The sequence below is a fragment of the Bactrocera latifrons genome, unplaced genomic scaffold (assembly GCF_001853355.1).
Source record: "Bactrocera latifrons isolate USDA-ARS-PBARC rearing strain unplaced genomic scaffold, ASM185335v1 scaffold_67, whole genome shotgun sequence".
NCBI classification, from domain to species: Eukaryota; Metazoa; Arthropoda; class Insecta; order Diptera; family Tephritidae; genus Bactrocera; species Bactrocera latifrons.
The window spans coordinates 852,866-864,772 of NW_017537345.1; the positions used below are offsets into that span (position 1 = coordinate 852,866).

At 33.0% G+C, this 11,907-nt stretch overlaps 2 protein-coding genes across 4 annotated transcripts in view; one reads left to right on the forward strand and one right to left on the reverse strand.

Annotated features, from left to right (window-relative positions):
- The window catches only part of LOC108975581 (ubiquitin-conjugating enzyme E2-17 kDa), a 10,540-nt gene extending 3,419 nt beyond the window's left edge, over nt 1–7,121 (reverse strand). Inside the window, exons 1-3 of one of the 2 annotated variants that reach the window (XM_018944152.1) lie at nt 6,856–7,121; nt 6,169–6,755; nt 2,505–2,568 (exon numbers count right to left, since the gene is read on the reverse strand). In XM_018944152.1, the coding sequence (XP_018799697.1) occupies nt 2,505–2,568; nt 6,169–6,192 (88 nt within the window). In that variant the 5' untranslated portion in view covers nt 6,193–6,755; nt 6,856–7,121. Of the gene's footprint in view, nt 1–2,504; nt 2,569–6,168; nt 6,831–6,855 lie in introns of those variants that run through there. The other variant, XM_018944151.1, reaches the window with a different exon arrangement.
- A 1,443-nt stretch (nt 7,122–8,564) lies between these two features.
- Nucleotides 8,565–11,907, forward strand: part of LOC108975580 — a 177,729-nt gene continuing 174,386 nt past the window's right edge. Inside the window, exon 1 of one of the 2 annotated variants that reach the window (XR_001993879.1) lies at nt 8,565–9,331. Coding sequence is in view for 1 of the 2 variants with exons in the window: in XM_018944149.1 (XP_018799694.1) it covers nt 8,825–9,331 (507 nt within the window). In the remaining variant the exon portion in view is untranslated. The remainder of the gene's footprint in view (nt 9,332–11,907) is intronic. The other variant, XM_018944149.1, reaches the window with a different exon arrangement.

Genomic DNA, 11,907 nt, shown 5'->3' on the forward strand with positions numbered 1-11,907 from the left:
TTATAATTGAATTTTTTGTTTTAAAGCTTACAGTAAGAAAATTGCAAAGTATTTCTGTTTAATAAAGAAAAATACTTTTATTACTAAAGAAAAATTTGTTTTAATTGCATATGATTTCACGATATTTTGGTAAAATGTAATACACCTATTATTTTGTCCATATGTGTATGTATGTATATGGATATTTTGAACAAAAACTCAGCGCCCCTTAACACGTCTTTAAAGTCCTTGTGAAGTGTTCAAATATTAATATTACTTATATAAATAAGCATACTCTTTAAATTATTTACATATCTCGATTTATTATAAGTGGTATTTTATCTCTTACAACTCATTTCGTTTCACTTGCACATATTCAAGCGACTTCTTCACTTTTAGCAAATTATCAGTATCGGTATATTATTTATATTGTATTTTTATATGCACACTGAAATTAATTGATCGCACTGTTCGAAAGCATAACAGCTGCTCAGAGTGCTGAGTACACTAACAACTGCTGTTGGTACAACAGCTGTCACACAACCCCCACAAAGTGTACAATATCTTCCTACCCAGATCCAATAAATTCGAAACAACCTCCATTACTCCACCGCCAACACTACCCTACATTTATTAACACCCGCACAGCACAAATGCACCTAGCCAGGGATAAACTAAACGACACACTGTTCTTAATGTGGTCGCTCTGCCGCTACCACACAAGCGCTGGCGTTGCAGCAAGCAGCATTTATGCAGTTGCTACGACTTTATTTGAATTTATTCGACTGCAACCGACACCCACCCGTTATGGTCTACTGTAAAGTCTCATTGCCACCGACCCGACAAAACGAAGCTTCGCAGTTGAAGTGGAGTGCAGCACTGTGGAGTTTAGCAAGCAGATTTTTTATTTCGTTTTTGCAATGGGGATGGTAGATGGCGTTATACAAAATCAACGATGCAGATGGTTGCTTGGTTGGTGGGTTGAAAGGTAACTCTTGGTGTGGTTCACATTGAAATTTTAATGGGTGTAGACAAGCAGTGAGAATTGCTATATTGTGCTACATACATACAATATATGTTGTGCCCCAAACACTCAAATAGTAGTACCGTATGTACGTATGTAGTTAGTTAGGTGCAACGTGGTGGTAGTACTATACAATAAATATTACTCTTTGGTGTTATGGGAAATGAATGCCTTCTTTGTTAAACGTGTATACATATGAATATAATATATGTCTATAGCAAGTAAGTATTCTCCATTATTTTTTTATATTTTTCTCACTTATCTATAATATAACTTAATTATGCCGTAAACTAAAATAAATTAATGGGCAATTTAATGTCAATGAAGATGCGTAAAAGTCAAGATAGCAATCGGAATTGGAAACCCCCACATCTGTTTAAACAATTGGAATTATTACATGGCAAAAGTTTAATTTGTTTTAAATAAAACAAAAACCTTTGTTTGTATGATAGTGCCAAGCAGGCTTACGGATTTATAATTTTAATATATAATACTAATTGATATGCATTAGGTAGCGTTAATACATTTGTTGTTTTCTTGTTGTAATTAGAAATATGTTAAGCATACAATATGTATAACAATAAAAAATTAAACGCTACCTTCCGCTGTAAGGAAGCTATAGTACCCTTAACTGGAGCCGTTCCCACGACAGTCGGGTCTACGAAAACCGGAACGGACCCGGCTTTTTATCCGGCAAAGGACTGTCAACTCGGCAGAATTCTGCCGTTACAGCAACAACAAGAACAACAACAACCCTTAACTGGAGCAATCCTTACAACAAAAAGAATAACAAGATTTGTATTATGACTTTGATTAGTCAATTTATTGTAATTGTATAGCAATGCCTTGTCCTATCTAAAGTTTCGTAAAGATTCCTTCACAAATAAAAAATTTATCTATACAAAGACGTGTGCTTGATTTGCCAATCTTTTTGGCAGCTATATGCACAAGCTCCGATTTGCACAACACGTTCTTAGATTTTACCGATGCCTTAGATAATACTTATGCGTAATTTCGTGCAGATACCGTTGTCCCCACAACCCACAACAGTCAACAGGTTCCAAATATCACGGAACGGAACCAGCTTCTTTGGCCGGCAAAGGACTTTCAGCTTGTTACCATTTCATGAAATTACAGGAATGTTTTTGCTGGTTTAAGAACAACAATATCATTCCTAAATAAACTTTTGTCTTTGCTGTTTTCTTTTGGGTATTTCAAACATAATTGCAAACTTAATAACTCTGTTACGGGTATATTAATATCATATAAAAAAATCACAGAATTTCTCTTTAAGGCACATGTATAAAATTTAATTGTATTTATAAGATAACGTTTGATAAACTTTTGCGCTAAGAAACTTTCGTGACGTTGAACTTTTCACAAATATTTCATAATTAATAATATATTAACAGACAACAAGGTGTAAACAAATTAATAGTTAGATAGATACATATAGGTATGTATGTATATGTGGCAAACACAATTGTCACATTGTACTTACAATCATCGCCGACTGGTCCAGCTGAACATTGTGCAGGTGGATCTCTGCCCAGATCTTGTAGTTCCTAAAAATATATTGCAAACTCAAAAACAATTCATACATATTTGATAAAATGATTCTAAATTTAAATGCATTTTAGGCAAGATTTAATTGCGAAATTTGTTTTTAATTTTCAATCATTGTTTGAATGTCTAAGAATACCATAAAGTAGTTTATAAAAATGTAATTTTTTTCATGTGCACAAAACATTTCCCTAGTGTACAAAGGTAGCCAGGCGAAAACTGAACAAAACCAGCGCAATTTTGCATTTATGCCAACAGTGTAAACAGAATAACAATATGGATATAAAAAAAAATAATCATAACGTAAAGTTCGTTGGCCCTTTCCAAATTCTGGCAAAGTGAATATGTTGGGAACATTGTATTAAGCAGAAGAAAAACAGGAGACGACAACGGCCGGCACAAACAGTCATTTTATATAGACAACGCAGAGTGTAATGTACACGCGTTTATACGCACACCAATTACCTTTTAGGCTTTACTGCTGGTATTGCTTTCCGAAATGGAAAATAAAAATAGTAAAAAAGAAAACAAGTTATGTTACGGCGACTGAATCAAAGTTTACTCATTGATATTTGCAAACTAACTGAAATTGATGAGATCAAACCAACGTAGTTTCTATGTTCCACACATTTATTAGAAGGCGAAAGAATATATTCCATTATCAATACGACACTGCGACAAGCAACAACATCATCGAGTTAAACTTAAAACTGTGCGTATATACTGTCAAAATGCCATAAGGCTAACAACAAAAAGCCTGCGACACCGCATATATGCTTTGAGGAAACTAAGAAAACAAAATTTTATAAATACATATGTATATAAAAATAAATTGGCTAACGGAGTGGCTGGCAATCGTCGCCTGAATATAGATTGCTCTTGCCGAGCGATGAGAAACAGTTGCATAGGTATAAACTCTACAAAACCACAGGAATATAACAACTTTATTTTTGAAGTAGAAAATTATACAATATTGGAACTATTTTTTAAGTAGCATTTGCTTCTACCAAATATGACTTTAAGGGCTGGTAACTGCTCTTCTTCCGCTCACCATCATTTTTTTTAGTTATGAACGGGGAAATTTTTCACAACGTAAACAGTTGAGATTGGCGTATGGTCTGCATGACTCATGTACAGCTCCAATTGCATTGTTGGTGTGGATCAAAGCATTGACTTGGCAATGGTGACTGCAAAGTTTTTGACGCAGACAGCGACTCAATCGTTTCCACATACGTTTATGTGAGTTTAAGCACATATATAGATATTTTAAAGATCTTGAAGAACTGAAGGTAAATAAATCAAAGGAAGCTACATTTTTGGACACAAAAAGAAACTTACAACCTAACTTTAAGCACCTGAAATAACACGTAAGTTGGCGAGAAAAAATGACATTAATTCACTTATGTTGCTTGGAAATTAAACTAATGAAAGAATCTAATAAAAAAAAATGGTTGGTAATATATAAATTACTTTTTTTTTAATTATCACTATGTTAAACAATAATACAAATACATTATATATTTATATAAACTGTCCAAGACATTTATTTCCTATCAGTGAATCACCGAACCCAATAACATTCTCATTTAATATCTTTTCCTTTTATATTAGTTAAAACCCATCAGAATATGTTTTAATCAAATAAAAATGGGTGAAAATAACATATAAATAAAAACAGCCTTTCATTATTTGCCATTGGTCATTTTCAACTCTTATTTAGATTTTTAAATAAGCAAAGAATTCCCAATTTCATTTACAAATTCAATGGCCATGACGGTGACGGAAGCAGCGACGCCACAGTCGCGTTTAGCAGATACGTCGCTGTAAACAGCTACGTACGAAGAAGTAACAAAGCAAAAACAGCGGACTATAGTCATTGAAATGGATAAAATAGAAAACAGTGTTGCTTTAAGATTATGAGTGCAAATAATTGAGCTTTAATTCATATATAATTTAAGCAAAATGAAAAAACATTCATTTTTTTATAATTAAAAACTTGTATATATATATTTAAACAAAATTTCAAAAAAAAAAAAAAAAAAAAAAAAAAATTTAAAAAAAAAAAAAAAAAAAAAAAAAAAAAAAAAAAAAAAAAAAAACCTGAATTTTACAAATTTAGCAATGCAGCAATACCGTTTAAAAGCAAACACTAATACAATATAGCTTTAAAAAAAAAGTTCGAACAATATCTAAACACAAAGATCGTGCGGAAAATACGGTTGTAACAAATAAAATATGTAAAACCTAACGAATTTGTAGATGGCAGGCAAAAACAGAATCCGGCAAGTCAAACAGCAAAAGGCAACACTGTTGCAGACGATAGTACACGAAGTCGAAACACTGTAGAGACGATTAGACATCAGCTACGCTAACGTCACAGTAAGCTGCTGACTACAATTTCAAATACGCTGACTGCAATTTCGCATAGTTTATGTTTAATTGGAACAAATACTCCAAAAAAAGATGCAACTCTTTAATTAAAATAGCGATATAAAGTTATATTACTTATACAAATTACACCAATATAGGAACTTTTAGCGTTCATTAGTTTGGTATGTAGAGAGCAGCAGCTACGTAGCAGCGCTGCGACAGATGCGTCGTCACGATTGGAGTGAATCAAGTATTCCGATATAGTGAATTACATGTGAGGAAAAGAAATGGAAAGTACCATCAGCGCTACTACGACCGCGCTGCTACTGAACTATTTCCTTCTTGTTTCCATATTTATCTCGAAGGTTTTTGTTTCCTTTTTGTTAACTTTTTATGCGGCTGACTGGAAGAAAGGATATAAAGAATATTTGATATACCGAAGGGCAAAACCAACAAATAACTTTTAGGAGGGGTATATGTACAAAACTTTTTTATACCATTTCAGTTATAAATTAAAATCTGAACAAGCATTTTAAATGATTAATAATCATGCCAGTTGTATCAAAAGTAAGGTTAGAAATATGCTGGATTTTTAATTGCCGATTAGCGATGCTTAGGCACATAAATTACTATGTATACTAACGAATTGAGTAACAAATCCAGATTACATCGTAGAAACGCATAACAAAACTATATCACTATTAGACTGTAGTATTATGCACAACAATAATCTGAAACTTATTTACATATAAAGTGCTACTTTATAGTATTCTAACATATTTGCACTTTAAAATTCACTAGTTCTTAATTGTTTTTATATCACGAAGAATCATTAAAGTTCAACAATGACACTGATGTTCAATATCAATCTGTCAGTCTGAAAGTAAAGTTCCCTCATACGCCAATATTTACCGGAAAGTTTAGTTCTTGTTACCTCAAAATGACAACCGCTCAATACTTCTGCATAATTTAATTTACATAGTACGTTTGCAATTTAAAAATTTCTTTTCTCTAATTTTCCTGTCAGTAAATTGTCACAATGAACATGAGACGTCGTGGTCGTTGCTATCGCTAGCACTGTCGGTGCTTCGTCGCCCATTTTCGATCAATTCTTCCCCGTCATTTCTTCTGCTGGCTCATCGTTTCACGTTATTTCTTGCATAAAGAAGTTTCGCACCATGCCCTAAAATGCATTTCAATTGCTGCCTATATATTAAACGTATTAAACATACCTTATTAATTCTTTTTAACGCCATTTTGTTGAAATTTTATTTTTAATGTGTGTGTGGAGCGTAGCGCACAAACTAAATTTCTATTAAAAAAAAGAAAATTTTCCTTCTTTGCTGTTTAAAGCCCACGAGTACGACGAATTCAATTCTCGCAGCAATCGCACTGAATTTTTGTCTCAACGAACTACCACGACCAATCAGACCGAATAATTACGAAGACCAAAACCAGCAGACTCGATTCACTTCGGCACTCGTCTGCAACTAAGTCGATTAAGCGGTGCGGCTACTAAATATATCCGTCCCTTATGAGGACACCTGTAGTATGACTAGCGCAACTACAACTACTTATGGTCGCACTTGGTCAACGATGCGCGCAAGCAAGACAAAACTCAACGTCTAGTCGATTTTATTTTTGACAGCCGGAATTTAAGCAATTCGGCGAAATATTTTTCGCACACTTTTACACTTTTTTGCTTATTAGATTCTCTAATCCGATATCAATGTCTGTGGCGTTTTTTCTTATTATTGCTTTTCACAACTTTTGAAAGCCACACAAACCGATTTACTCGATTCACAGTTTTTCTGAAAAGCTAAAAGAAAAATATTCCGCCTACTTTAAAGGCATTCACCAAGCTAATGAGTTTTTAGATAACTTTCTTTAGGTGAAATCTGAATATACACAAGGGTTACCTCCAACCGAATGACAATCGTCGTTAACGCGGCTCGCAGAGTTTCGCTTGTAACTTTGCTAATATTTTTCCAATTGGTATCAACGACGATTTCAAAAGTAACTATGGCGGCAGACTCACACTTTATACACTTACTATAGAATTTATTTCTTAGTGTACCAGGGATATTTGCTAAATAGAGAAGTCATAGATAGAAAACTTTAATAAATTTATTATGCTAGTCATTTGAATTTATATCCGAAAGTTTCACTATTTTCACTAAAATTTGTAATCGACCTGTCACGCAGAAAAGTTCTATGTCTTTCTCTTGTTTCACTCGCACGTACCAGGTCAAGAAAAGGGTTCGATAATATATAAGTGAAACAGAGGTATTGGCAGTCGACAATGTAGTGTGGGAAACCAAAACATGGGTCAAATAAGAATTTTAACAGCGTTGATATGAAAAAATTAAATAATACATATTTATGAGATGTATATTTTTAAAAGAGAAATATTTTGAATACTTTAGATTAATATTGCAATAAATTTTTTTTTTTAAATATGGGTACATCAATACTGTTTACTTTTATTATTTTCCAAAATTAAGAGACGGTTTTATTTTATAAATCCTTTCACATTTAAAATATATTACATAACGATGGTCCACTTAAAAAAAAGTTTATTAATTGATGTGCTTTGTGTTACACACTAAAACTTTCATGTAAAACTTATAATATGAATTTTGCAGGTATTTAACTACCGTATTCTTAAACAAAAACCTTTCATTCTTTCCATACATTAATTCATACATAAAATTATATTAAACATAACTATGCTTCAAGTTTTCTTAATATTTATTGATAAAAAATATATAAAAACAATTTATATTGTAGGAATATTCCATATATAATTCTTAGCTTAATCCCAGTTTCAAGTTAAGCATGTTGTTTGACCTACATTATCCATCCCATAAAGTCTTAAAAAAAACGTATTGTATAGCACTAATTTAATGTTGTTGCAATAATAAATAACTACTCATGCTAAATAAAAGCTATCAAATATTTATGCATATTATAAAAAATAAATTACTTTTCTACTAATATTGAATTGATTTAAAAATATCCTTCAGAGCAACTCTGTAAAAGTGTTAAAAGGGAAACGAAAGTACGAAACTGTGGCAAAAGCAATGACAATACAAATGTCAATTTTCAATCGTCGCGAGTCGCGAGCTGAGCAGCCGAATATTTAATTTGCCATTATATTATTGTAGGAAATTTGCAAAGTGATTGATTATAAACCTTTGAAAAACTGCTTTTTAACTACCTTTGGTAATCGCAAGTTGTTTGTATAGTTTAGTGTTAAAACCACAAGGTCATTGTTCGTTAAAAGAATCTACGGCACTATAAAAGTGAGTGATGTGAAAAGTGGTTGTGCTGTTTTAGTATTTAAAGATATAATTAACAAATTTTAAATTTAAATAAAATTGCCAGGAATAGTTTAAAATAACACAGAAAGTGTTCAATATATGGACGGTGTTGGTAAGAAGTCCGGCAAACAAACACTCAGTAAATGTAGAGAAAAAATCGAAACAAAGACAAATTTGCAGGTACCACTGTGACTGCGTTTGGACGCATCTCTCCTTTGCCATACTTACCAATTTCGGTCTTTGTTTCGTATAAGTGTTCGTTATATGCCGAAACTTTTAGCCAATTTTGATTACTTTCTAACTTTATCTTCGCAAACAATATAATACAAAAACACCATTCGGTTTCTATGTGTAATTTAGTTTTTTAATTGATACTTTTAAGAGGCCAATGTGGGCAAATTGGTCATGCACATCTGCAACATGCCAATGCATCATAGTTTAGAAACCGTCCACGAAATCATACAGATATATCACGCACTACAGTGCTCATTCATAACGACAAAGTCAGCATACACAGTCTTACACACCTAATAGTGGTATATATGTAAGTGAACAAGATATTGATATGGCTACGAAAACAACGGCAACAACTGAAAATGCATTGAAACACCCACAGCAACTGCAATTAGCGGAGGTCGGTGGGGATAGGCAGCAGCAGCCACATACAAGCCATATTGTTAATACTATAGCGGAGGAGTCATCGACTGTAAATGGGTGCGTTACACAGAGAGCGGTAAAGGAGGAAATTGACGAAGTGGAGCAACACACCCAAAAAGCAAAAAACAACAACGCAACCTACAGTTCTGAAAACGAAGCTGCAGAAGGAACACCGGCTACACCTGCTGTAACAGAGTTGTCTGTAATGACCATGAATGCCGCACCAGAATCTCGTTTGTGTGGAAAAAAATTGTTATTGTGCCGACGCTTTAAGGATTGTGGTGGTATTTTGCGTAACTTTAATTCTTTGCCATTATTCGTTTACGCGACATCACCATCCACGCATGCCATTTCGGCCGATGGCGTGGGCGTGGCCAAGGAGGCAGTAGCAGCGGCAGACGCTATAGGTCAAAAGGTGAGTTAATGTTTAAATTGTATTTCACTAGTAACAAACGTACTTGCGAAATATGCTCGTTTAAAAATTGTCTCACATACCACAGGGGTGAAATATTTGTGCTGCGCTTTCGTCAAACCTGTGCTGCGCTTTTGAGAATTAACTTCCGGTCTATTGACTTTACTTTTATTGAAAAATGCTTTAGTACAATTATTACCACTGTTTTGTTCGGTCCTGAGCTATTCTTCCGCCCTGATTATGCCACGTTGCACTGTAAGTGCTCTGCATTGTTGAATTGCTTCGTTGCGCACTTGGTGCACTTAATACTTTAATATTTTATTTGCAGTTTTCGTTTAAGTACAATATAATTCACATAATTTTCCAATCTAAGTACTTGTAGCGCATTTATTAATTTATATTATCAGCCTAGCATTCTATAATTACTATCTATGCGCACATACGAACATTTGTGTATGTTTATACCCCGTTTGTAACATCTGGAAAGAAGCGTATAAGACGGACCATCTGTGACGGACCAAGTGTGTCTCTATCTATCTACATATATACATGAACTTGTCCCTCAGTTTTTGATATATTGTTCTGAAATTTTGCAGACGTCCTTTCCTACCGAAAAAGTTTCTCATTTGTAGTGATCGCTGATATCGGACTTGCACTGAATATTGTTGTGTCTCGGAAGAAATTGTTCGTATCGGATTGGCCATAATGACTAAGTCATCCACACAAATGTCTACAGAATCACTATTGCATATGGCTGCCGTATAAACTTTTTATACTCTTTTATTCCATAACAAATGCAGCTGTGAAGGGTATTATAGCTTCGGTGCAGCCAAAGTTAACATCTTTTCTTGTTTTATCTACATATATTTAATTAAACATTTTCTGTTGGCATTAGTTTTTGTACAGGTGTATACATATATTGTTGTTATTAGTACAGGTTGTTATGGTATTTTTTAAAGCAACTTTGTTTGTTGTTGCATGCTTTCTGGTTGGAGTTTACGCTTGGCTGATTGCCTCCGTCTGTTGTATAACAGTGCAAAACCAGTGCGATCACCCGATGCCGTTGACAGCCATTGCTGCCGGTACTGCACCATTAACAACAATGCAACCCCTACCACCTGTGCACCAAAACACCGCACCAGCGCTCAAATGGTTTTACTTTACATTTTATTGCTGTTTTGTTATCGATCCCTCTTTGCGTTCGTCGATATCAAAAAATAGTTTAATATGTAAGGTTAGAGCACTTACATATGTACATACGCTAAATTTGTTTTGTTATTGAATAATATCGAATTTATATAAAGTACAGATATATTTTTTAAGTGGTTGACAAAGCATGTGTAATTGGTTACATACATACATATTTATATAATAAGGCTCTCTTGACGTTGTCAACCGCTAAAGCAAAGCGTAACTTGTTGGAAATTGCTTCCGAAAACATGTGTTGCTGTGCTACCGTAATGTTGCTAATGCACTTGCGAGGCATATGCGTATTTAAACATACATACATTTTGGGTACATGGTTTATATATGCTTTCATGCACGTATGCATGCGTGTGTTATTAATGTGCGTGCATTTACATTACGTGCCACACATTTTGCCCATGCATAAAACTTGGTTGCGGGAGCGGTTCTAGCTTTGCAACGGCCGCAGCTGGCAATTACGTATATATGTACATATGTATATAAATAATCACAAGTACATATGCCGTGTTGGTAGTGTGCGTGAAAGAGTTCATATATTCTGATGTAGGAGGGTGCATTTCAGATATTTACTATTTAATTGGTCTACTAAGTCAATTAATTTTCAGTGCAACCACCAGTTGTGGTCAATATTTTATATTATGTGCTCAAAATTATAAATTATATTATTTTAACATTTGAGAAGCTTCGTAACCGGAACTGACCTGGATTTTTAAGCGGCCAAGGACTGTTAACTCGGCGGGACTTCTCAAAATATTATTTGCGAATTATTTATTATAGCTACAACAAAAATAAAGTTATGTAGTAAAATATAATTGAAATAACTTAACTTATTTCTTATATTGTAATCCCAAAATCTTGATTAAAATATTTTTAATATTTCTAAACCCGAACACCGGATTGAAAAGTAATAAAGCAATTAAATGCAAAAATTAATTTTTAATACTAAATACAGAATTAAAAAAAAATGTTGATTCCAAATAGTGCTTTAAAGTATAAATGAATTAACATTTGAGTTAAATTAAAAAAAAAAATGTTTTTTAATCTCGAAAAAATTATTTTAAAATATTTAATCCAAAATAATCAGGTATTTTAACTTTTTTAATGCCTCATACTGAAAGCTTAGAATTAAAAATTAAGAATATAATTTTTTTTCATTTGCGTTTTTCGCTTTCTACCATTTTGTTTACCTTTCGAAACTTTTAAAAACTATTTTTTTTTATATTGAAAAATATGGCTAAACAGTTTTTGAAAATTACAAGAAAAAACTTTAAATTTTATTTATGCCAAACATTTTTTATTAAAAATTTATTTTTCAATTAAATATTTTTTAGACAATTTTGGAAAATTAAAATTTAAAATAGTTTTTAAAAAAT